At 42.2% G+C, this 24,248-nt stretch overlaps 1 protein-coding gene across 1 annotated transcript in view; it reads right to left on the reverse strand.

The window, feature by feature from the left end:
- Positions 1-5,642: 5,642 nt before the first annotated feature.
- si:dkey-183c6.7 (urea transporter 1) overlaps positions 5,643-24,248 on the reverse strand; it is a 72,688-nt gene continuing 54,082 nt past the window's right edge. The window contains exons 5-8 of the mRNA XM_033983348.2: positions 9,899-10,046; positions 8,207-8,341; positions 6,546-6,595; positions 5,643-5,831 (exon numbers count right to left, since the gene is read on the reverse strand). Coding sequence (XP_033839239.2) covers positions 5,643-5,831; positions 6,546-6,595; positions 8,207-8,341; positions 9,899-10,046 — 522 coding nt within the window. The remainder of the gene's footprint in view (positions 5,832-6,545; positions 6,596-8,206; positions 8,342-9,898; positions 10,047-24,248) is intronic.

The following is a 24,248-nucleotide window of genomic DNA, read 5'->3' on the forward strand; positions in this document are numbered from 1 at the left end:
GGAGGAGGCATTCGACCGTGTCCCTCGTGGTGCCCTTTGTGGTTGTGCTCCAGGAGTATGAGGTCTGGGCATATGCTCAGGGCTGTCTAGTCCCTGTATGACTGGAACATGAGCTGTGTTAGCATTGCCAGCATTATGTCAGACCTGTTCCTACTGCGTGTTGGACTTTGCCAGGGCTGCCCTTTGTCACTGGTTCTATTAATTGCTTTCATGGACAGAATTACTAGGCATAGTTATGCGCTGGAGAGGATCCGGTTCGGGGAACACAGGATCTCATCTGTTGTTTGCAGATGATGTAGTGATGGCTTCATCGAACCAGAACCTGCAACATGCACTGGGGCTTGCACCTGAGTGCGAAGCAGCTGGGATGAGAATCAGCTCCTCTAAATCCATGCCATTTTTTCTTGACCGGAAAAAATTGCTTTCTCTCTTCAGGTGGGTGGAATATCCCTGGCTCAAGTGGAGGAATTCAAGTATCTCGGAGTCTAGTTCATGAGGGAGGAAAGGATGGAGCTTGAGATTGACAGGGAGATTGGTGCTAAGAATAATAAGCGGAGGAGCTTTTATTTTATTGGTCAATTTATTGTCCTCACCTATGGTTATGAGCATTGGGTAATGACAAGCAATTGAAAGGAGTTTCCTTTACAGGGTGGCAGGGAGCTCCTTTAGGGATAAGGTGAGGAGGAATCACAAACACCTGATTGTAATCAGGGCAGTCATATGTGCTGTCACCAAGCACTTGGAATTGCAGTGGCTTCTCAAGGCAGCACAAACTTAGACTGGTGTTTTTGATCAGAAAGCTGCAAATTTCACTAGTTTGCATTCAAGTTGCCAAAATTGACTAGAAGCAGTAGATAATGCTATTCAAACACTGTATACACAGTTTAGTAGAGAAAAAAGTAGATTTAGTGTTTAGTCCCACTTTAACCCAAGTAGAACATTTATACAGCAACTCCTAACTTCAGTCTGCATCTTTATCCAGACTGACACATGGGTGTAAGTCTGGATAAAGGTGTCGTGGGTGACACTGTGTAGTTCTGTGAATCATTATCACTCACATTGTGTGCTTACATTTGACCCATGGAAAAGCTTTTGTTCGTGTCCACACTGCGCTCAAACATACACCTGACATCTTAATGTTTACATGCATGAATCACCACACTCACATTGAACTTCAAACAGGAACATACATCTCTCCTTTTCAATGCAATACTTTTCTGTCCGGGTGGTTCTGAACACAAGCATGCACTCATTCACTTGTGCATGGGATTTATGCAGTAAAATAAGAGATAGTTTACAAGTTTTCCTTTGTAAAAGATACCTCTCCCTTTTGATAAGTGTGAATATTGTTGTAAATATTGTGTCTAGTGTTAGTGTAATTTTGAATCCAACAGCAAAAGAAGAAGCACACTACCACGAATGTCACTTTTCTAACAAAGACATTGGAACTAATATTTGTACCTTTTCTTTTATTATTCGCCAAGACAATAAGGCACTTTCTGTCACTTTGGTTTTACTGCATAAACAAACATCTACAGGAGTTAAAGGTGCACTATATAACGTTTCTAGGTATGCTGCCTGCTTTTCTCCATGGAGGGATGTTCCACGGTAGGACATTCAACCTATCTCTATGGAGACAAACAGGTTGACAGAAAAGAGCATAAGCCTGACAGTTTGCTTGGTCTGCTTTGGAGCGGGTTTGGTGTGGTTCCCTCCATCCGAGTTGTGTTTCCATGCCCTGAGCACGGCTCTGAGTCTGAGGCAGGGCCCTGCTCTGTGAGACATTGATGTCATCTAAATATTACAAGTGTTTTTTGTTTTTTTTTATTAAATCTTTAAATTGTATCTGAATTAGCGATTCACAAAAAGACATTTCAAATTTGTGGCACTGTGAGAAGAGGCTAAAGCTAGTGTAAACACAAAGGTTCTTTGGCCTTTTCTCCACTTATTTCATTCTCTGCACTTCTACTGTTGCATTCATGCTAGCTTTGTTTTGCGGAGCATGTCAGCTCAACGTTTAATTTGCTGTAACTGGCCATAACATAACAGCAGCCACAAGATCATGTCAGCATTTGGTGAGAAATCTTATGTTTATATCTGCTTTTTGCCCGAGTCGCCATTGTCTCTTGTCCAGTCATCTCGTTTGTGACCAGTACAGTACGGCGACCAGATTCCACTGGGAGATTGGATCCCTCAAATAGAGCAGTAGGGTTCACGTTAGACAATGCAGACAGTTATGGCCCATACAAATCCACTCCAAAGCGAACCAGTGGAAATGAGGCTATTATGTACCTTTAAAATGACTTGAATTGAGAATGGTAATAATGATTTGGGTGTTTTTTATTATACATTTTGCCATTGTAATTCATTCATTGTAATTCATGTTGGTCTCATGATCTGGAAATGTGTCAGCTGTTCCTGAAATAAGTGTCTCGAATTCTCGATTACAGTTTACAGTTACACTACACCTATCAGAAAGTAGAATGAGCTTCATGCGGGTCTCTTGTTTGGGTTACCAGTTGGTTTAAACCCAAAAGTACTCTCTCTGATCTGAATAGTCACTACCTAAACCCCAGCACTTGCAACTAGTCATTAATCAGTGCTGAATTCGCAACAACCACTCAAATCAACATAGCATACATTCTGATTTCGAGTCATTTTTACTCCTACACTGTTTTTGCAATCATTCAAATGTGTCTTGTGTGTTGTCACTAATGCACAATAAAAATACAGGTGTGAATGTAACTCTGTGAATGTTAGGCAAGAATCCCTCTGCATTGTGAACTGAACACACCAGGTCCTATATTATATATTATTATATTGTCGTAAAACAGAACTCATTTTAAAAGGTTTGCAGTGGTCCAAAATTATTCCTCACTTACCTTATGTGTTCCAAGCATCCTAATTATTCTCCATGATGAGTCTACAAGTGCTTTTCACAACTTTTAGAGACCAGAGTTTCCCATTATGGTAATGCTAACAACAGCTAGCATGCTAACAACAGCTAGCATGCTAACAACAGCTAGCATGCTAACGCTCACTTCCTGATTCTTGGACAGTAAAATGCTTTATAATTAGATGCAGACAGCACACAGCAGATATATTTTGACCTCAAAAGCTGCTTATTCTATATATCTGTACTATAGGGCAAGATAAAATTTAGCTAAAATGCATGGGAAAATCAGGTACAGACCTTGTAAGTAATTGAGCACTAATTTGTGTAAATACAAAACACCTATGTGGGGAGGGTGCAAAGCAGTTATTAAAGAGGAGCTATTACACTTCTATGAGCTATTAACTGCCAACACATAACATATTTATATCACCATGTTACCTTTTATTGTTTTGAAAATGCTATATTCGGTGATAGAATTTTTGAACCTCTGAGTCCCCCTTCCCTTTTCTCTGCGCACAAAGTCACTCCCTCTTCAGAGAGCTATGACAACACAATCGGTGTGCATCATGCTAATTAAACTACTGCACATCACATCAGGTTTGTGAAGTTGTGGGAGAGACAAACATTTTTTGATGAGGAAACAACATAACATGATAGAAAGCTCCAAAAAGCTGAAAAGTCCTTAACAGCCTCTTTAAAAGTAAAAACAAAATGCCTTGTAGTGAAGGTAATTTATTGCCTGAAAAGATCTGGTGAAGGTGTATGGATTTTCTGTCGGAGAAGACCACCTGGAGGAGATGACCACCAAAGGCTCTTGAGAAGTAGACAGACCAATTGCTGGATTACTCAAACCTACATGAAAGAAAATGCAACTCTAGGTATATTTTTGATGAGAAAACAAAATTATAACTTAAACAAAAAACTCAGTACTTTCTCATGTTAAAGGTCCAATATTCTGCTAAACTAACAATAAAAAAACTATCATCCACTAGACCTGGTGTAGTTCCCCAGTATATTCTACTCTGAGGTATTCTGTCTGGTATCCAAAATGCACTTTATTCCAGAAGTTCCTGTAGGCCCTGCCATCGTCGTTTGGGCAGTATTATATTGCATGGGGCAGCAAATAAATTCCATATGGACTAGAAAGCCTTTTTAAAGCCTCTCAAAAAATCTGTGCAGTGTTGACTTGTTGGTGCATATGAACAGTGAAAATTTTACATAAAACAACTGGCTTCATATCATATTGTAGTGGTGAACCTTTTGTTAAATTCTCCATTGAAATAAATGGGATTCCCGTTTAAAAGGAAGTGCCACAGGTCTGACCTGTAACTTAGGCTGATGGCATCTCCTGCTTATCTACAAGGATATAGATAAGTTTAATGCCACACTGAGGAACATTCCAGGCAAAGCAATAACGTGAACAATTCCTTCATCAAAAACTCTCAAGATGACGGCCACTGATGCCACAGGTCAATTCTCTGATTGGTTTAACTCTAGTCCCGCCTTCAAATGTCATTCAAACCAAACAGAATCAGACGATTTCCTTTGCAGAATACAATGAGAAGGTTAAAGACAAAATTAAATCTGTCAACTGGATGAATTGTTGTAGGAGTGAAAGATGACAGATTTAATTTTGTCTTTTGCTATGGATCAGACCTAGACGACTGAGGGATTACACAGACAATGGGAAGGTTGTATAGCTAACATTTACCTCCCATGTCCCTTAGACCTCATGTGTCCAAAGTCAATTCAATAAACCTTTATGGAAAAAAAAAAATCATAATGACAAATAAAGATGTTTGACCTTTAAGTTCTTTTTTATTACTGAACTGATATACTTTATATTAAATTTCCGCCCAGGCCCACATTTCACTTTGGATTTTGTCCCAGTTAAGTTCCAGTCTCATGTTGATGTGGTGTGAATGTAGCCTAAATAACAGACATAATAATATTGAAAATAAAATGCAATGTGTTTTATCTCGCACACTTACCCCTGTTGGCGAAAGATCATGAAATCTCAGGTTTAGAGCACTCGACCAGCAGTAGGATAACCCATTACATAACAGTCTATACTTTAAACAAAGATGTGAAATTGACTCTGACTGTGCACACCATCAGCAAGCTGATCTGCCAGGATATATTTATTTTAATGCAAAAACCTCATAAACATTACATTACAACTGAAATGGTTGGGCTGACCGAGTCAGTTATTTCATGTTAAATTTCTGAAAATCAAAATCAGTTGAGAATTTTCATAAAAAAAAAAAAAAAAAAAAAAAAAATTAAAAATAGGAAGTGAGCATAAGAAGCATGGGTGCGATTTGGCTCCAATGACGCTCGTCATTCTGACCTTGAAATATTCATATTAACCCATGAATGAAATGAAAATGTGAACAATCATAACAGCTAGAGCTGACTGGAGCCGAACAGCATAGCATCCCATAGTCCACTCCCATACAGTCTATCCATTTCTCATATTCTTTGAGCAAACGTTTTTGGGTTTATGATGTAGTTTAACAAAAATATTTTCTGTAGGGTTCATAACATAATGAATTAATTACAATGTAGGCTAATAATATTTTTTTTATATAAATTTACAAAAAAGGTGATAGAAAAAAGCACTGAGCCCTTATGAAGTGATTTTCAAAGCCGAAGAAAGGATTTGACTTCTTATAAATGAGGGCGACCAGTTTATGGGTTGCTGGTTGTGCAGATCTCCACAGTTCTTGGGTGTGGTGGTTCAGAACTAGACATCAGTGCTCTCTCTGTCTCTGTCTGTGGGGCTGCCAGCCTCCCATTGGTTGCAAGAGCGCAGGTTCTGCTCAGGTGACTGTACATGGCCAATGGGGATGCGGTAAGCTTTTAATGTTCCAGTCATCAGCATCATCAGGGTAGCCACTATAGTCGCTGCCCAGCTGCATGCTGGGAGTCCTACCTGTACACAAAATTGCACAAACAAAGACATTTACATAGTTGAGCTGTTGTGCAGGGTTGTCAGATTACACAAGAGAAGAAAGCAATCCAAATAAGTAAGTACTGTATTACACTATGTGTTCATTTACATTTGTTTAGACTTTGAGAGAAAAAGTGGCAAAAATTTCAATAGGTTACGTTCACGTGCTAGATTTTGATGATGTCATAATTTCAAACAGAGATCCGGTGTCTATGTAACTCTATGGGATATTCTCTGTCTGTGAACAAGCTCTCCAAACTTATGATCCACAAATGCGGAACCTTATTTGTTTGCGATAGCTCCATAAACATATATTAATCTTATGACTTAAAGTCATAACTGACAACAATCACGTCTTTGGAGTTGAATAATGGCACAAAAAAAAAATAAAAAAATTCACTTTTGTTCATTTATACTGACAGAGAAGAGGCTGCACTTTGTGTCCATTTTTGTTTCATGTGGATAGGCCCAGTAATTATAACCAGTAATTAACCGGGTTAGCAAATCTGCAAACTGACAGTTAAACAGTAAATTCCACCATAGAATTATTCTGAGCTGTCCTACAGCTCGCTTTAAACTACAGGATTCTAGAATGTTGTGATTTTATGTGAAAGCAGCCTATACCATCTCCATCTCCATTTCTCCATTAACAATTACAACATCATCAAAATGCTGTGTGTGGCAGGAGATACATACAGTTCCCAAGAGGTTGCTTAGGGCGATGTCCATGTATGCTGAGAAGAAAGCTGCACAGAGGAGACAAGCACAAGAAACAATGACGCTTCAAGTATATAAGCATTGACAAGAGGGACGATGCTTTTTCAAAGTAATAATGTAATGTATAATGTAGTAATATGTGTATAGTGTAATATATGCATATTATAATGCAATAATGTAATGGATGAACTAGAGCAAGGCAGTGCTTATCTTTGGAATTCAAATGTGGCATCTCTCTGTTCCTTTTGTACATCAGCCCTCTCGGTAAAATTATAAGCACCTTCAAAAATGTGTCTTACCATTTGTATGCTGATGACATCCAATTGTACTGCTCCTTCAATGATTCAGAGTTACATAAGTTAGCTGAGCTATTAAATTGTGTCTCATCTATTAAGGACTGGCTTGCTCACAACTGTTTTCAATTAAATTGTAGGAAACTCTGATCATTGCTCCTGAAAAGAAAGTTCCTTTAATCAAACAACACCTGGGTTCTCTGGGCTCCTCTTCCCAGCCTCGCCTCAGAAACCTTGGTGTTCTATTTGACCAGTCAATGTCCCTGGACAGCCATTCTAGACAGTTGGTTAAAAACTGCTTCTTCCATCTGAGATCTATCTCCAAACTGAGGGCAATATTATCTAAATCTGATCTGGAATTGATTATTCATGCTTTTATTTCTTCTCGTTTAGATTATTGTAATTCTCTTTTTACTTGTTTTAACAAATCTGCAGTGACTCGTCTCCAGTTGGTCCAGAACGCTGCAGCAAGGCTTTTAACAGGAACCAACAGAAGGGCACACATCACTCCGGTTTTATCCTCTTTACACTGGTTACCTGTCAAATTTAGAATTGTTTTTAGTCTTGACTTTTAGAGCTTTTAATGGACAGGCTCCTGAATATATCTCGGAAATGCTGGTTCCTTACACCTCTGGCCGCTCCCTTCGGTCTTCGGGCCAAAATCTTTTGAAGGTCCCTAAGACCCGGTTTAAAACTCGAGGAGACCTGTCCTTTGAAGCAGTAGCCCCTAAACTGTGGAATGCCCTGCCCCTGTCTCTTCGTGTGGCTGACTCTGTTGAAGCAGCTGAAGACACTGTTATTCAGACAAGCTTTTAGTTAATTTACTACTCTTTGTCTTATTTTATCTGTTGAACATTTATTGTTGTTGTTTATCTATTTTTATCTATTTTTATTTGCACTCTGTAAAGCACTTTGTGATTTTATCTGTGAAAGGTGCTATATAAATAAAGTTTACTTACTTACTTACTTAAGTGGTAACAACAGAGATAGATGTGGGAAATCCCACAATATATGCAGATTCACAGGGCAAAGACATGCGCAGTCAAGACTGTCAGTTCTGTCTGCTACAGTAACAAGCCTTGGCTCAACAAACATTTCAAATCTAATAGGTTTATATAAAGAGGTGTGAATACTGTTGAGGCAGAATCCTCGCGACTCCACAGACTCACATGATGTGCAGCACATCCACAGCCATGTCTCCACAGCGCTTGGCAAATATACAGACACAAGATTTCTTTTGTGAATGTAAACACACACCAATAATCAGATTGAATTATTGGGCTACTGATTATTCTTATCTGATTTGTGCTGGTATATAAATGCACCCAGTGATTGAGTGGATCTTACCACTGGAAATGGCAAACAGGTGCGTCCTCCAGCTGAAGGTGAAAAAGAGTCCTCCCACAGCCATGCAACCCAGCGCTCCATTAAACCCGGAGAGCCCAGAGTACAGGCAGGACTGAGACACAGCCATCGACAGCCCTATGCCACAGACACAACAACGTTTATAGGCACTGTACCGGATTTTTCTTTGAGAAAGAAAAGAAATGTTTGCATCAGTCCAAAGTTATTACCTACTTTCCTAACACAGTATGAGCATACTGCTGTATATATCCCGTTAATGAGTGCTTTTCACAACTTTCAGAGGCCAGGGCGGTCATCACGGAAATTCTAACAACAACCAGCATGCTAATCATGTATTTCCTGGTTCTTAGAACCAGGAAATAAAAAACATTTTATAATGCATGCAGGACACAGCTGACTTATTTTGGCCTCATGAGCTGTTTATACAAGGATTGGGGCAAGACATATTTTGCTCAGATACATGACAAAAAAACAAATAAAGCCCCTGTAAAGTGCATATGACAGGTTACACTACACATTTCACTAAAACATATTTAACTTAATTATATTTAGAGTTGATCTCAAAATCTTACTTCCTTCGACAATTTTGGTGAACTCTGTAATTGTACTTCCTGACAGGACACATGTAGCAGATGTCATGGCTGGTTTATGGTCCAGCATCAAATCTAAACGCATGTGCTGCCCCGACGTATATGAAAGCCAGAAAGCTTGCGGTGTTTGCTGTGCCATGTGTAGCGTCCGGTCCACTACCTTGATCTGACACGCTGCTATAGAAGTAGACTGAGTCGCATAATGCATTTTTGGTCTTTTTATGTACAGTGGTTTAAGTAGGTTACACACACAGATGGTCTAAACGTTGGCCTACACAAAAATAGTATGGTAACAAGCAAAATGAAAGGGTCAACGAAAATACCGCTACCCGGCCTCTCCCCTCTCCACTCCCTGACAGCAAGAAACCCGGTGCCTTTGAATCTACCGGCAAGTCACCTTTGCCCACGTGAACCCCGCCCCTCACACATTGCCATAGCAACCAAATTACCCATATGGCTGCTACACCATATGTGTGCTGTGCACATGCACCTCGGCCGAAAAGTTAATGAATTTCCACCGAACGCAAGGCCTGTAATTTATCCACAAAGACTATACGGACAACTGATTAAAAACCACTCGGAACAGGAATATTTGGCACAGAAAGAGCCTAATATGATTGTTATTGCCACAATAAATAAGTAACAAATTATTAAATGGTTTGGATTCCCATGATGTACCTGGACCCTGATTAGCTCCACAGAAGCTCGTATAGTTCGGGTCTGCGTCAGGGCATCAGCTCTCAGCTGAGTGGGGCCTGATGTTGGACTATAAACCAGCCTTTATGCACAGGTAATTCCCTAACCTTTTCTTTTAAATGCTCCTGAAATTAAGAGATGCTTGACAAGCCTTTATTGAGGTTATGTTGTAACATGTAAGTAGGATGTCACTAAAGGCCCAAGGGTGAAGTGCATAGCCTGCCACTGATTATAATGACATATCATATTTTGTATAAAAGCATATATTTATTCAATATATTGAATAAATAAGTAATAAATCATTTAGGGAAAACATATAAAATACATAACAACATATAAAATCTCAGTCTAAAATAAATATAATCCTATTTTTCTATATGACACTCACCAGCCAGTGTCCCTATGGCGGAACCGAGCAGAGCATGGACAGCCAAGATGGGGGAGTAGAGTAGCACGGCTCCAAGGATGAGGAGGGAGGGGCCCAGGGCAGAGCAGGCATAGATCTGCCCCACACCTAGAGGAATGCCCCGTAATACCTTCAGGGGGCAGAAGTATTGGTATTTAGCCAACCACGTACACAGATGCTTAAAGGTCCTATATTAAGAATACAGCTAAACCTGGATCACACCAGAATGATATGTGTGTCACTCTGAATTGAGGACTACACATTATCACTCGGGGATGGTTCTCACTAAAAGCGATCGGAAAACGCTGAACGTTATTGACGATTATTTGAATCTCTCAAAATCAAACTTTTGTTACATCCTGTTGAGAGAAAAGTATCTTCCCTGTTCACAAATGCACAAAATACTTAACTTCTGCATATTTTTTACAAACAAAATTGTCTGTATTAATGGTAAAAAAGGGCTGAAGTACGCAAAATTGATTGATTGAGTTGTTTTCCATTTGAGTGAAGAAGTCAACCTAAATATGCAGTTTATGAATGAAACAACACACAACTCCAGGTATGTTTTTTTGATAAGGAACATTTATAACATAGATCAGAAAACAGCATAATATGGGCCGTTTAAAGTAATAATAAGAAAAAATAAATAAAACGTAAACGTAGAAGTAATGACCCATAGCCTATCACGAGTAGTCTTGTCCAGATACAAAAATTTCAAAACATCACAAAAATACAACTTAATTTGATACTAAGGAATAGTCTCTGATTCTGATAGAACAATGATCGTATCATGTGGCCTTATATCTGTGTAATCCCTCAGTCGTCCACGTAGGTTCCATAGTGGTCATGGGCATATACTAGTCAATATGTTTTATACTTGTTCTGATACAGCTCAAGATCATTCTTTGGTGTTGATAATTGCTCAAATGAGTATCTAGTTTCAATACTAGTTTTAGTATCAATTAGTATCTGATTTGATACTTTTGATAATACATTATTTTGATTAGATATCATTAACTTATAAATGGTCTGTGTATATCATGTATGTTAATGTGAGCAGGAACAGGCAGCAATCTCTTTCCACAGGCTGATAAAAATAGGCCCTGCGTCATGAGCCTTCCCCAGAGAGATCTCAGAGGGAGGTGCAACAGTGAGACAGGACAAGAGTGCGACAAGAGAGACAGGAGCAGAGGCAGACAGGAGCAGGAGAGAGAGGCAGAAAAGAGTCTGATGTCTGATGCCTTCCCTTGAGCGCAGAGGATGATGCAACTATGAGACAGGGGCGTGAGAAACAGGGGCTCAGTAACAGGAGAGTGTGCCCTCCTCGGAGAAAAGCTCAGAGAGAGTTGCAAATAAGAGATGTGAGACAGGAGCAGACAGGAGCGATGAGAGACAGGAGCAGACAGAAGTCGTGTTGTTTCCTTTGGCGAGAACCTCAGATGGAGGTGCAACTACGAGATAGAGGAGACAGGAGCAACAGGGGCAAGAGAGACAGGGGTGACAGGAGAAAGGAGAAATGTCATGTGCCCTCCCCGGAGAGAAGTTCAGAGGGAGGTGCAACAGTGAGACAGGGGTGACTGGAGCGACAGGAGCAGGGGAGACAGGAGAGACATGTGCCCTCCCCAGAAAAAAAGTTCAGAGGGAGGTGCAACTATGAGATAGGGGCAACAGGAGCATAGACAGGAACAACAGGAACAGGAGAGACTGGTGAAGGAGAGTCCTCCCCAGAGAAATGAGCAGAGGGAGACACAATTGTGACACGTTTGACTGGGCTTGAGACATAACGGAGGGCAGGGGAACCAGATGTCAATATGTATAAAAAACACTGAGGGATATTCATTCTGGATTTGCCGGGCAATGATACTCGTGGATCATTATAGCTAAATCTCATTATTGATCTAAAACTTAAAAAAAAGCAAGTCCAAAGTTGTGGAGCCCAATGGGAGCAGTAATAATTTTTTTTAAAATCTGTGCCAAAATGACTACATGACGCTGCCGAATCATACTTATACGTATCAGTAGTAAGTAAGTACAGATCAGTAGGCATGTACCGGTTGTGGTGATAAAAGAGGTTGATCAGAGCAAATATGTCTTGAATACAGAAGTGTAAAGATTACTCAAGGTTATGCGTCAATCACTCAATACACGAATATACTCATAAAACTTCAGAGGGTAAATGAGAAGGGAAAGAACTTGTCCTTCTATGACTCAGTGGTGGCATCAGCCATCCTGTACGGTGTGGTCTGCTGGAGCAGCAGCATCACAGAGAGGGAGAGGAAGAAGCTGGACAAGGTCATCAAGAAGTCCAGCTCCGTCCTGGGCTGTCCTCTGGACTCAGTGCAGGAGGTGGGGGACAGGAGGGTCCTGGCTAAGGTCATCTCTATGCTGGGCCATGAGTCTTACCCCCTGCAGGACGCTCTGTCTGCCCTGGAGAGCAGCTTCAGTGACAGACTGATTCACCCTCGCTGTGTGAAGGAGAGGTTTCGCAGGTCTTTCCTTCCTGCTGCTGTCAGACTGTACAATGAACACTGTTAACACTGAACATGTGTCATTCATCCATACCTATGTGCAATACTAAGTCACTTTATGAAGATGTTATATTAGAGTATATTTTTAGTTTATTTTTAAGTATATTTTTAAAATAGTTTTAAACTGTTTATCTATTATCTTGTTTTATTGCATGTACCATTTTCCTTCTGTTCTTTAACTGTGCGGTGCAATACTGGAATTTCCCCACTGTGGGACTAATAAAGGTATATCTTATCTTATCTTAACTATAACATGGGTAAAAGCTATGAAAAGTAAATTTTGTGGAGTATGTCTCTTTTAAAAGCAGGAAGTGGGCCCTCCTCTCTCTTTGGCCACAGAGACAATGGAGCAAGGGTCCAGAGCTGGAGCAAGATCAGAGGAGCTCAGAACACACGTCTCATTCACATTCAGCACAGGTGGCCTCTAGAAAAACAAAACTTTAGCTAAACTGGGCCAAGCAAGAACCAAATACTAGACTGAGAGTGAGACTGTTTTCCATTGCTTCTATCCTAATTGTTTTATTGTTTCATTGTTCAAATATCATAGGCTACCAGTCCATTCATACTTTGAAATTAAACACCTAAACTCCATCCATAACCACATATCAAATAGCGCTGCTAAGCAAAGCATGAAATAGAATGGCATTAAACGTATAAGATGAAAACTAGCAAGTTACAGGTCAGATCTACGTATGTAGAGGCAACCCTGCTCACAATAAGTGTATGTGGATGTGACACTACATGTTTTTCAACCACATTTCAAATAGAGCTGGTGAACTGAGCTGGAACTGGAGGACTAAAGGGGAGAGTGAGGGAGGAGGAGGGGCGGGATCTGGACATATGAGGAACACTGATTATTCAGGTATCCACTCTTTAAACTCCACCCCTGTAGCCTGGCTGTAATCAGGAAAGTTGTGTCTTGAAATTGCATTTGCCATTGGAGATTGCACATAAAATTTTTGACTGTTTTTGAACACAAAAGTGCAGATTTACCTAGTTTAGCATTGTCTACTAGAAACAGTAGACAATACTATTCAAACAGCATACACATAATTTAGCAGCAAAAAAGTTAGTCCCACTTTAAGGGTTCAGTTGATCTCCATCACGTTCACAGGGAAGCTGGCAGACAGAGTGTCCTATCACACAAGGAGACAAGCAGGTGACTGAGTTACAGATCATAACTGTGATGAAACATCCCCACTCACAGTAAAAACACACGTTCAAGATATTTCAGCACAATAAAAACACCTGCAATCGCATAAATGGTAGATATTTAATGCCATACTGGAAAATTCAGAAAAGGTACATAATGAACTTTAATATGGACCAAAACCTCACTGTATATCCTTTAACTTGTAACAAATAATGCTGTTTTTATGTGTTTCAGTCCATCTCTCCTAATTGACATTTCTTTTATTACACATATTTATTTATTTTCTTGTCAAAAAGCTGTTGCACAGTTGCTATGGGAACAGCTGAGTCATAGCTGTTTGTGCTGGGTTCCATCTGGAGCGGACATGCGACACGCTCCTTGTATGGTGTTTATTTTGTGTGCACATTTGGATTTTTCCACCATCTGCAAATGTTCACGCAAAAACACTGATGTACCCTTGTGACTCATAGTATTGGTCAAATTTAAAGGTACTGTATGTACCATGCCCTCTACTGGTGTAAACTTTACTACAACTGAATCTGTAGTGCCATTAGCTCTCATAAACAAAATTTAGGTTGACCCTTGCAGTTGGTTTAAAGTACATATGACAGGTGTTCATGCTTCTCTAGTTATGGCTTGGTTTGGTGGCCTATGGGCTATATTTCTCATAGTTTTACATCAGTTAAAAAACCCCCAAATCAAAACAGTACTCACTGCTACAGTAAGTAGCAGTTCTTAAACAGAATCATTCAAACAGAAAATGCAGAGACAATTTACTCACAAAGGCATTTTAAAACTTAATTTAACAAACAAAGTTGTTCTCATGTGTGTCATTATGGCAGGTAACAGTTATGGATGTTGGTAAAATTATACATTTCACAAATAAATATAAATAAATTATTATTATTATTACAGGGCGTAGGGCCTATTGCTTCCGCAACGATGAGTGCTTCGCACTCATCGTTGCAAACTGCAGCACCGCGACCTTGCACAGACTCCTGTGTCCTAGCAACCCATGCATATTTGTTCTTGCTAGCATGTCAGCGTCAACATTGACTCAATGTTGACGCTGACGCAGCGCGAAGCGCTCATGTCCCCAAACACACTCCTGGCATCGAGCCCTATCCAAGCCCCCATGCCGCAGGCATGGGCCATACTTATAACTGCTAAAATGAATGGAAGTCAATGGGAGGTCAATGGCGGACCCCGACGCCATGGCGAATGACGAGCGCGTTAGCGCTCGTCATTCGCCATTGACCCCACGGTGACGTGGGGAAGGTCGAGAGCTTTCAAAAAACGTATAATATGTGTTTCTAATGTTATCGGATATATTGTTTTTGCTAAAAATATTATTATTTTTAGGCCCGAGCCCCTACAGGGCGTAGGGCCTATTGCTTCCGCAACGATGAGTGCGAAGCACTCATCGTTGCAGACTGTCTTCACGAAGTTGCGCGCGAAGCGCGCAACTTCGTGGCAGCACCGCGACCTTGCACAGACTCCTGTGTCCTAGCAACCCATGCCGTAGGCATGGGACATGCATATTTGTTTTTGCTAGCATGTCAGCGTCAACATTGAGTCAATGGGCGAAGCCCATTGACTCAATGTTGATGCTTACGCAGCGCGAAGCGCTCATGTCCCCAAACACACTCCTGGCATCGAGCCCTATCCAAGCCCCCATGCCGCAGGCATGGGCCATACTTGTTACTGCTAAAATGAATGGAAGTCAATGGGAGGTCAATGGCGGACCCCGACGCCATGGCGAATGACGAGCGCGTTAGCGCTCGTCATTCGCCATTGACCCCACGGTGACGTGGGGAAAGTCGAGAGCTTTCAAAAAACGTATAATATGTCATTGTAATGTTATCGGATATATTGTTTTTGCTAAAAATATTATTCTTAATATTATTTTTTTTTTTTCTTGGTTCTTCTGCTTTTTGAGCAAGAATTTGACCCCCTGAACATATTCAAAAACTCACCAAATTTTGCCCATAATTCAGGTCTGGCGAAAAATTTATTTTTTTATGTGGTGCATCATTGGACATAAAAAAATGGCGCGACAGCGCCCCCTGCAAAAGTCAAATTTTTGACGTCAATGGGAGACGTCGACGTCAACTTTTTCATACAGCCACGAAATTCGGTACACGCATTCTTCAAGTGATGCCAAACAAAAAATATTATTATGGCCACGCCCTCTGACGCACCGGAAGTCGGCCATCTTGGATTGAAAATTCCAAAATGCTGAGTCAGCGTTTTCGCTGACCTCGCATTTTCGTCAACTCCTCTGAAGGCGCTTCACCTGCAGGGCTGAAATTCACTGTACATCATCTAGACAAGTGGGGCATCAAAAGTTATCCAATTCATGATGATCCGTTTTACCGTTTCCGTGCGGCGAAGCCGCAAAATTCCATCGGAATTTTTGCAATTTTCAAATTTCAAAATTTGCTCCCGTTTGCGCAAGCAAAGTCCGATTTGGCTCAAATTCGAATCAGTTGTAAAACTTTCTGGCCTAAAGCTACTCATTGTGACAAAAAATAAATTGGCGCGATAGCGCCCCCTACAGAACATTTAATAAATTTGTATGGAAGGCCAAAAATTTAGTTTTCCCAAATGTTACCAAATTTGACACAAAATTCCATTGGGTCATCCCAATCAATAAAGTCAATCAGACCCATGTTTTTTTTTGCACCGTGTTGCCATGGCGATGCGCCAAACTGCCAATGTTATCCTAATGGGAAAACTCCCAATTTTTCCCATTCATGGGAAAAATATTAGTTTCATGAAATAATGTGAAATTTGGCACAAAGACTCTTCATGTCATCCTGATTAAAAAAGTCAATCAGACCCAAGTCATATTTTTCACTGGGTTGCCATGGTGATGCGCGAAAGCGCCCATGTTATCCTAATGGGAAAATTTCCACATTTTCGTACATTTCAAAGTCTAATAACAACTTATTATCGTCAACGACGAACACAAAATTTGGCACGGTGATTCTTCAGGTTGTCCCCGTCAAAAAAGTCCGAGGGGCCAAGTTTGTATTTTGCACGGTGTTGCCATGGCGATGCCTGGAAAACCCAGGTTTTTGCATTTTGTGCATCAGCACTTCACATGTGTTTTGACTTGTTTGTGACAAGTGCAGCCCAAAGCCGCAATAAAGAAGGGACAAGTGGTGCGTTAGCGCCACCCACAGGGAGTGCCGGGCCGGCCGAGTGCGAAGCACGGCCCGCGAGGGCCGTTCGATGCCGCTTGCGGCTTTAATTAGGCCCGAGCCCCTACAGGGCGTAGGGCCTATTGCTTCCGCAACGATGAGTGCGAAGCACTCATCGTTGCAGAGTGTCTTCACGAAGTTGCGCGCGAAGCGCGCAACTTCGTGGCAGCACCGCGACCTTGCACAGACTCCTGTGTCCTAGCAACCCATGCCGTAGGCATGGGTTTTCATATTTGTTGTTGCTAGCATGTCAGCGTTAACATCGAGTCAATGGGCGAAGCCCATTGACTCGATGTTAACGCTGACATGCGTTAACAGGAGTCAATAGGAGGAGTCGTCCCCCATCGCCCCCTGCACAGACTCCTGTGTCCTAGCAACCCATGCCGTAGGCATGGGACATGCATATTTGTTCTTGCTAGCATGTCAGCGTCAACATTGAGTCAATGGGCGAAGCCCATTGACTCAATGTTGACGCTGACGCAGCGCGAAGCGCTAATGTACCCAAACACACTCCTGGCATCGAGCCCTATCCAAGCCCCCATGCCGCAGGCATGGGCCATACTTGTAACTGCTAAAATGAATGGAAGTCAATGGGAGGTCAATGGCGGACCCCGACGCCATGGCGAATGACGAGCGCGTTAGCGCTCGTCATTCGCCATTGACCCCACGGTGACGTGGGGAAGGTCGAGAGCTTTCAAAAAACGTATAATATGTGTTTCTAATGTTATCGGATATATTGTTTTTGCTAAAATTATTATTAGGCCCGAGCCCCTACAGGGCGTAGGGCCTATTGCTTCCGCAACGATGAGTGCGAAGCACTCATCGTTGCAGACTGTCTTCACGAAGTTGCGCGCGAAGCGCGCAACTTCGTGGCAGCACCGCGACCTTGCACAGACTCCTGTGTCCTAGCAACCCATGCCGTAGGCATGGGACATGCATATTTGTTCTTGCTAGCATGTCAGCGTCAACATTGAGTCAATGGGCGAAGCCCATTGACTCAATGTTGACGCTGACGCAGCGCGAAGCGCTAATGTCCCCAAACACACTCCTGGACATCGAGCCCTATCCAAGCCCCCATGCCGCAGGCATGGGCCATACTTGTTACTGCTAAAATGAATGGAAGTCAATGGGAGGTCAATGGCGGACCCCGACGTCCATGGCGAATGACGAGCGCGTTAGCGCTCGTCATTCGCCATTGACCCCACGGTGACTGTGGGGAAAGTCGAGAGCTTTCAAAAAACGTATAATATGTGTTTCTAATGTTATCGGATATATTGTTTTTGCTAAAATATATTATTATTTTTTTTTTTTTTTATTTTTTATTTCTTCTTCTTCTGCTCTTTGAGCAGTAATTTGACCCCCTGAACATATTCAAAAACTCACCAAATTTTGCCCAAAATTCAGGTCTGGCGAAAAATTTATTTTTTTATGTGGTGCATCATTGGGCATAAAAAAATGGCGCGACAGCGCCCCCTGCAAAAGTCAAAATACATTGCGTCAATGGGAGACGTCCGACGTCAACTTTTGCATAGAGCCACGAAATTCGGTACACGCATTCTTCAAGTGATGCCAAACAAAAAAGATTATTATGGCCACGCCCTCTGACGCACCGGAAGTCGGCCATCTTGGATTGAAAATTCCAAAATGCAGAGTCAGCGTTTTCGCTGACCTCGCATTTTCGTCAACTCCTCTGAAGGCGCTTCACCTGCAGAGGCTGAAAATCACTGTACATCATCTAGACAAGTGGGGCATCAAAAGTTATCCAATTTATGATGATCCCTATTACGGTTTCCGTGCGGCGAAGCCGCAAAATTCCATCGGAATTTTTGCAATTTTCAAAAGTCAAAATTTGCTCCCGTTTGCGCAAGCAAAGTCCGATTTGGCTCAAATTCGAATCAGTTGTAAAACTTTCCGGCCTAAAGCTACTCATTATGACAGAAACTAAATTGGCGCGATAGCGCCCCCTACAGAACATCTAATAAATTTGTATGGAAGGCCGAAAATTTAGTTTTCCCAAATGTTACCAAATTTGACACAAAATTCCATTGGGTCATCCCAATCAATAAAGTCAATCAGACCTATGTCGTCTTTTGCACCGTGTTGCCATGGCGATGCGCCAAACTGCCAATGTTATCCTAATGGGAAACCTCCCAATTTTTCCCATTCATGGGAAAAATATTAGTTTCATGGAATAATGTGAAATTTGGCACCATGACTCTTCATGTCATCCTGATCAAAAAAGTCAATCAGACCCATGTCGTATTTTTCACTGGGTTGCCATGGCGATGCGCGAAAGCGCCCATGTTATCCTAATGGGAAAATTTCCTAATTTTCGTACATTTCAAAGTCTTATAACTGACTTATTACCGTCAACGACGGACATAAAATTTGGCACAGTGATACTTCAGGTCGTCCCCGTCAAAAAGTCCAGGGGGCCAAGTTTGTATTTTGCACGGTGTTGCCATGGCGATGCCTGGAAAAAGCCAATGTTTTGCATTTTGTGCATCAGCACTTCACGATGTGTTTTGACTTGTTTGGTGACAAGTGCAGCCCAAAGCCGCAATAAAAAAGGGACAAGTGGCGCGTCAGCGCCACCCACAGGGAGTGCCGGGTCGGCCGAGTGCGAAGCACGGCCCGCGAGGGCCGTTCGATGCCGCTTGCGGCTTTAATTATTATTATTTTTATTTCTTCTTTCATCTGCTCTTTGAGCAGGAATTTGACCCCCTGAACATATTCAAAAACTCACCAAATTTTGCCCATAATTCAGGTCTGCTGAAAAATTTATTTTTTTATGTGGTGCATTATTGCGCATAAAAAAATGGCGCGACAGCGCCCCCTGCAAAAGTCAAATTTTCGGGCGTCAATGGGAGACGTCGACGTCAACTTTCTCATACAGCCACGAAATTTGGTACACGCATTCTTCACGTGATGCCAAACAAAAAAGATTATTATGGCCACGCCCCTTGACATACCGGAAGTCGGCCATCTTGGATTGAAAATTCCGAAATGCCGAGTCAGCGTTTTCGCTGACCTCGCATTTTCGTCAACTCCTCTGAAGGCGCTTCACCTGCAGGGCTGAAAATCACTGTACATCATCTAGACAAGTGGGGCATCAAAAGTTATCCAATTTATGATGATCCCTATTACGGTTTCCGTGCGGCGAAGCCGCAAAATTCCATCGAAATTTTTGCAATTTTCAAAAGTCAAAATATTGCTCCCGTTTGCGCATGCAAAGTCCGATTTGGCTCAAATTCGAATCAGTTGTAAAACTTTCGGGCCTAAAGCTACTCATTATGATAGAAACTAAATTGGCGCGATAGCGCCCCCTACAGAACATCTAATAAATTTGTATGGAAGGCCGAAAATTTAGTTTTCCCAAATGTTACCAAATTTGACACAAAATTCCATTGGGTCATCCCAATCAATAAAGCCAATCAGACCTATGTCGTCTTTTGCACCGTGTTGCCATGGCGATGCGCCAAACTGCCAATGTTATCCTAATGGGAAACCTCCCAATTTTTCCCATTCATGGGAAAAATATTAGTTTCATGGAATAATGTGAAATTTGGCACTATGACTCCTCATGTCATCCTGATCAAAAAAGTCAATCAGACCCTTGTCATATTTTTCACTGGGTTGCCATGGCGATGCGCGAAAGCGCCCATGTTATCCTAATGGGAAAATTTCCAAATTTTCGTACATTTCAAAGTCTTATAACGACTTATTACCGTCAATGACGGACATAAAATTTGGCACAGTGATTCTTCAGGTCGTCCCCGTACAAAAAAGTCCAAGGGGCCAAGTTTGTATTTTGCACGGTGTTGCCATGGCGATGCCTGGAAAACCTATGTTTTTGCATTTTGTGCATCAGCACTTCCAATGTGTTTTGACTTGTTTGGTGACAAGTGCAGCCCAAAGCCACAATAAAAAAGGGACAAGTGGCGCGTTAGCGCCACCCACAGGGAGTGCCGGGTCGGCCGAGTGCGAAGCACGGCCCGCGAGGGCCGTTCGATGCCGCTTGCGGCTTTAATTTTATTATTATTTTTTTTATTCTTCTGCTCTTTGAGCAGTAATTTGACCCCCTGAACATTTTCAAAAACTCACCAAATTTTGCCCAAAATTCAGGTCTGCCGAAAAATTTATTTTTTTATGTGGTGCATCATTGGGCATAAAAAAATGGCGCGACAGCGCCCCCTGCAAAAGTCAAAATACATTGCGTCAATGGGAGACGTCGCGACGTCAAGTTTGGCGTAGAGCCACGAAATTCGGTACACGCATTCTTCAAGTGATGCCAAAAAAAAAAGATTATTATAGCCACGCCCTCGGATGCACCGGAAGTCGGCCATCTTGGATTGAAAATTACAAAATGCCGAGTCAGCGTTTTCACTGACGTCGCATTTTCGTCAACTCCTCTGAAGGCGCTTCACCTGCAGGGCTGAAATTCACGGTACATCATCTAGACAAGTGGGGCATCTAAAGTTATCCAATTTATCATGATCCCTTTTACAGTTTCCGTGCGGCGAAGCCGCAAATTTCCATCGGAAATTTTGCAGTTTTCAAAAGTCAAAATTTGCTCCCGTTTGCGCATGCAAAGTCCGATTTTGCTCAAATTCGAATCAGTTGTAAAACTTTCCGGCCTAATTCTAATGTTTGTGAAAGAAATCTATTTGGCGCGACAGCGCCCCCTACAGAATAACAAATAAATTTGTATGGAAGGCTGAAAATTTAGTTTTTCCAAATGTTACCAAATTTGACACAAAATTCCATTGGGTCATCCCAATCAATAAAGTCAATCAGACCCATGCTTTTTTTTGCATCGTGTTGCCATGGCGATGCGCCAAACTGCCAATGTTATCCTAATGGGAAAACTCCAAATTTTTCCCATTCATGGGAAAAATATTAGTTTCATGGAATAATGTGAAATTTGGCACCATGACTCCTCATGTCATCCTGATCAAAAAAGTCAATCAGACCCTTGTCATATTTTTCACTGGGTTGCCATGGCGATGCGCGAAAGCGCCCATGTTATCCTAATGGGAAAATTTCCAAATTTTCATGCATTTCAAAGTCTTATAACGACTTATTACCGTCAACGACGAACATAAAATTTGGCACAGTGATTCTTCAGGTCGACCCCGTCAAAAAAGTCCGAGGGGCCAAGTTTGTATTTTGCACGGTGTTGCCATGGCGATGCCTGGAAAACCCATGTTTTTGCATTTTGTGCATCAGCACTTCCGATGTGTTTTGACTTGTTTGGTGACAAGTGCAGCCAAAAGCCGAAATATAAAAGGGACAAGTGGCGCGTTAGCGCCACCCACAGGGAGTGCGGGGCCGGCCTAGTGCGAAGCACGGCCCGCGAGGGCCGTTCGATGCCGCTTGCGGCTTTAATTATTAGGCCCGAGCCCCTACAGGGCGTAGGGCCTATTGCTTCCGCAACGATGAGTGCGAAGCACTCATCGTTGCAGACTGTCTTCACGAAGTTGCGCGCGAAGCGCGCAACTTCGTGGCAGCACCGCGACCTTGCACAGACTCCTGTGTCCTAGCAACCCATGCCGTAGGCATGGGTTTTCATATTTGTTGTTGCTAGCATGTCAGCGTCAACATTGAGTCAATGGGCGAAGCCCATTGACTCAATGTTGACGCTGACGCAGCGCGAAGCGCTAATGTACCCAAACACACTCCTGGTATCGAGCCCTATCCAAGCCCCCATGCCGCAGGCATGGGCCATACTTGTTACTGCTAAAATGAATGGAAGTCAATGGGAGGTCAATGGCGGGCCCCGACGTCATGGCGAATGACGAGCGCGTCAGCGCTCGTCATTCGCCATTGACCCCACGGTGACGTGGGGAAAGTCGTGAGCTTTCAAAAAACGTATAATATGTCATTCTAATGTTATCGGATATATTGTTTTTGCTAAAAATATTATTAGGCCCGAGCCCCTACAGGGCGTAGGGCCTATTGCTTCCGCAACGATGAGTGCGAAGCACTCATCGTTGCGACCTTGCACAGGAGTCGTTGCGACCTTGCACAGACTCCTGTGTCCTAGCAACCCATGCCGTAGGCATGGGACATGCATATTTGTTCTTGCTAGCATGTCAGCGTCAACATTGAGTCAATGGGCGAAGCCCATTGACTCAATGTTGACGCTGACGCAGCGCGAAGTGCTCATGTCCCCAAACACACTCCTGGCATCGAGCCCTATCCAAGCCCCCATGCCGCAGGCATGGGCCATACTTGTTACTGCTAAAATGAATGGAAGTCAATGGGAGGTCAATGGCGGACCCCGACGTCATGGCGAATGACGAGCGCGTTAGCGCTCGTCATTCGCCATTGACCCCACGGTGACGTGGGGAAAGGTCGAGAGCTTTCAAAAAACGTATAATATGCATGTTTCTAATGTTATCGGATATATTGTTTTTGCTAAAAATATTATTATTTTTTTTTTTTTTTTATTCTTCTTCTGCTCTTTGAGCAGTAATTTGACCCCCTGAACATTTTCAAAAACTCACCAAATTTTGCCCAAAATTCAGGTCTGGCGAAAAATTTATTTTTTTATGTGGTGCATCATTGGGCATAAAAAAATGGCGCGACAGCGCCCCCTGCAAAAGTCAAAATACATTGCGTCAATGGGAGACGTCCCGACGTCAACTTTGCCATAGAGCCACGAAATTCGGTACACGCATTCTTCAAGTGATGCCAAACAAAAAAGATTATTATGGCCACGCCCTCGGACGCACCGGAAGTCGGCCATCTTGGATTGAAAATTCCAAAATGCAAAGTCAGCGTTTTCACTGACCTCGCATTTTCGTCAACTCCTCTGAAGGCGCTTCACCTGCAGGGCTGAAAATCACTGTACATCATCTAGACAAGTGGGGCATCAAAAGTTATCCAATTTATGATGATCCCTTTTACGGTTTCCGTGCGGCGAAGCCGCAAAATTCCATCAGAATTTTTGCAATTTTCAAAAGTCAAAATTTGCTCCCGTTTGCGCATGCAAAGTCCAATTTCGCTCAAATTCGAATCAGTTGTAAAACTTTCGGGCCTAAAGCTACTCATTATGATAGAAACTAAATTGGCGCGATAGCGCCCCCTACAGAACATGTAATAAATTTGTATGGAAGGCCGAAAATTTAGTTTTCCCAAATGTTACCAAATTTGACACACAATTCCATTGGGTCATCCCAATCAATAAAGTCAATTAGACCTATGTCGTCTTTTGCACCGTGTTGCCATGGTGATGCGCCAAACTGCCAATGTTATCCTAATGGGAATCCTCCCGATTTTTCCCATTCATGGGAAAAATATTAGTTTCACAGAATAATGTGAAATTTGGCACCATGACTCTTCATGTCATCCTGATCAAAAAAGTCAATCAGACCCATGTCGTATTTTTCACTGGGTTGCCATGGCGATGCGCGAGAGCGCCCATGTTATCCTGATGGGAA

This window comes from Periophthalmus magnuspinnatus, chromosome 18 (genome assembly GCF_009829125.3).
Source record: "Periophthalmus magnuspinnatus isolate fPerMag1 chromosome 18, fPerMag1.2.pri, whole genome shotgun sequence".
NCBI classification, from domain to species: Eukaryota; Metazoa; Chordata; class Actinopteri; order Gobiiformes; family Gobiidae; genus Periophthalmus; species Periophthalmus magnuspinnatus.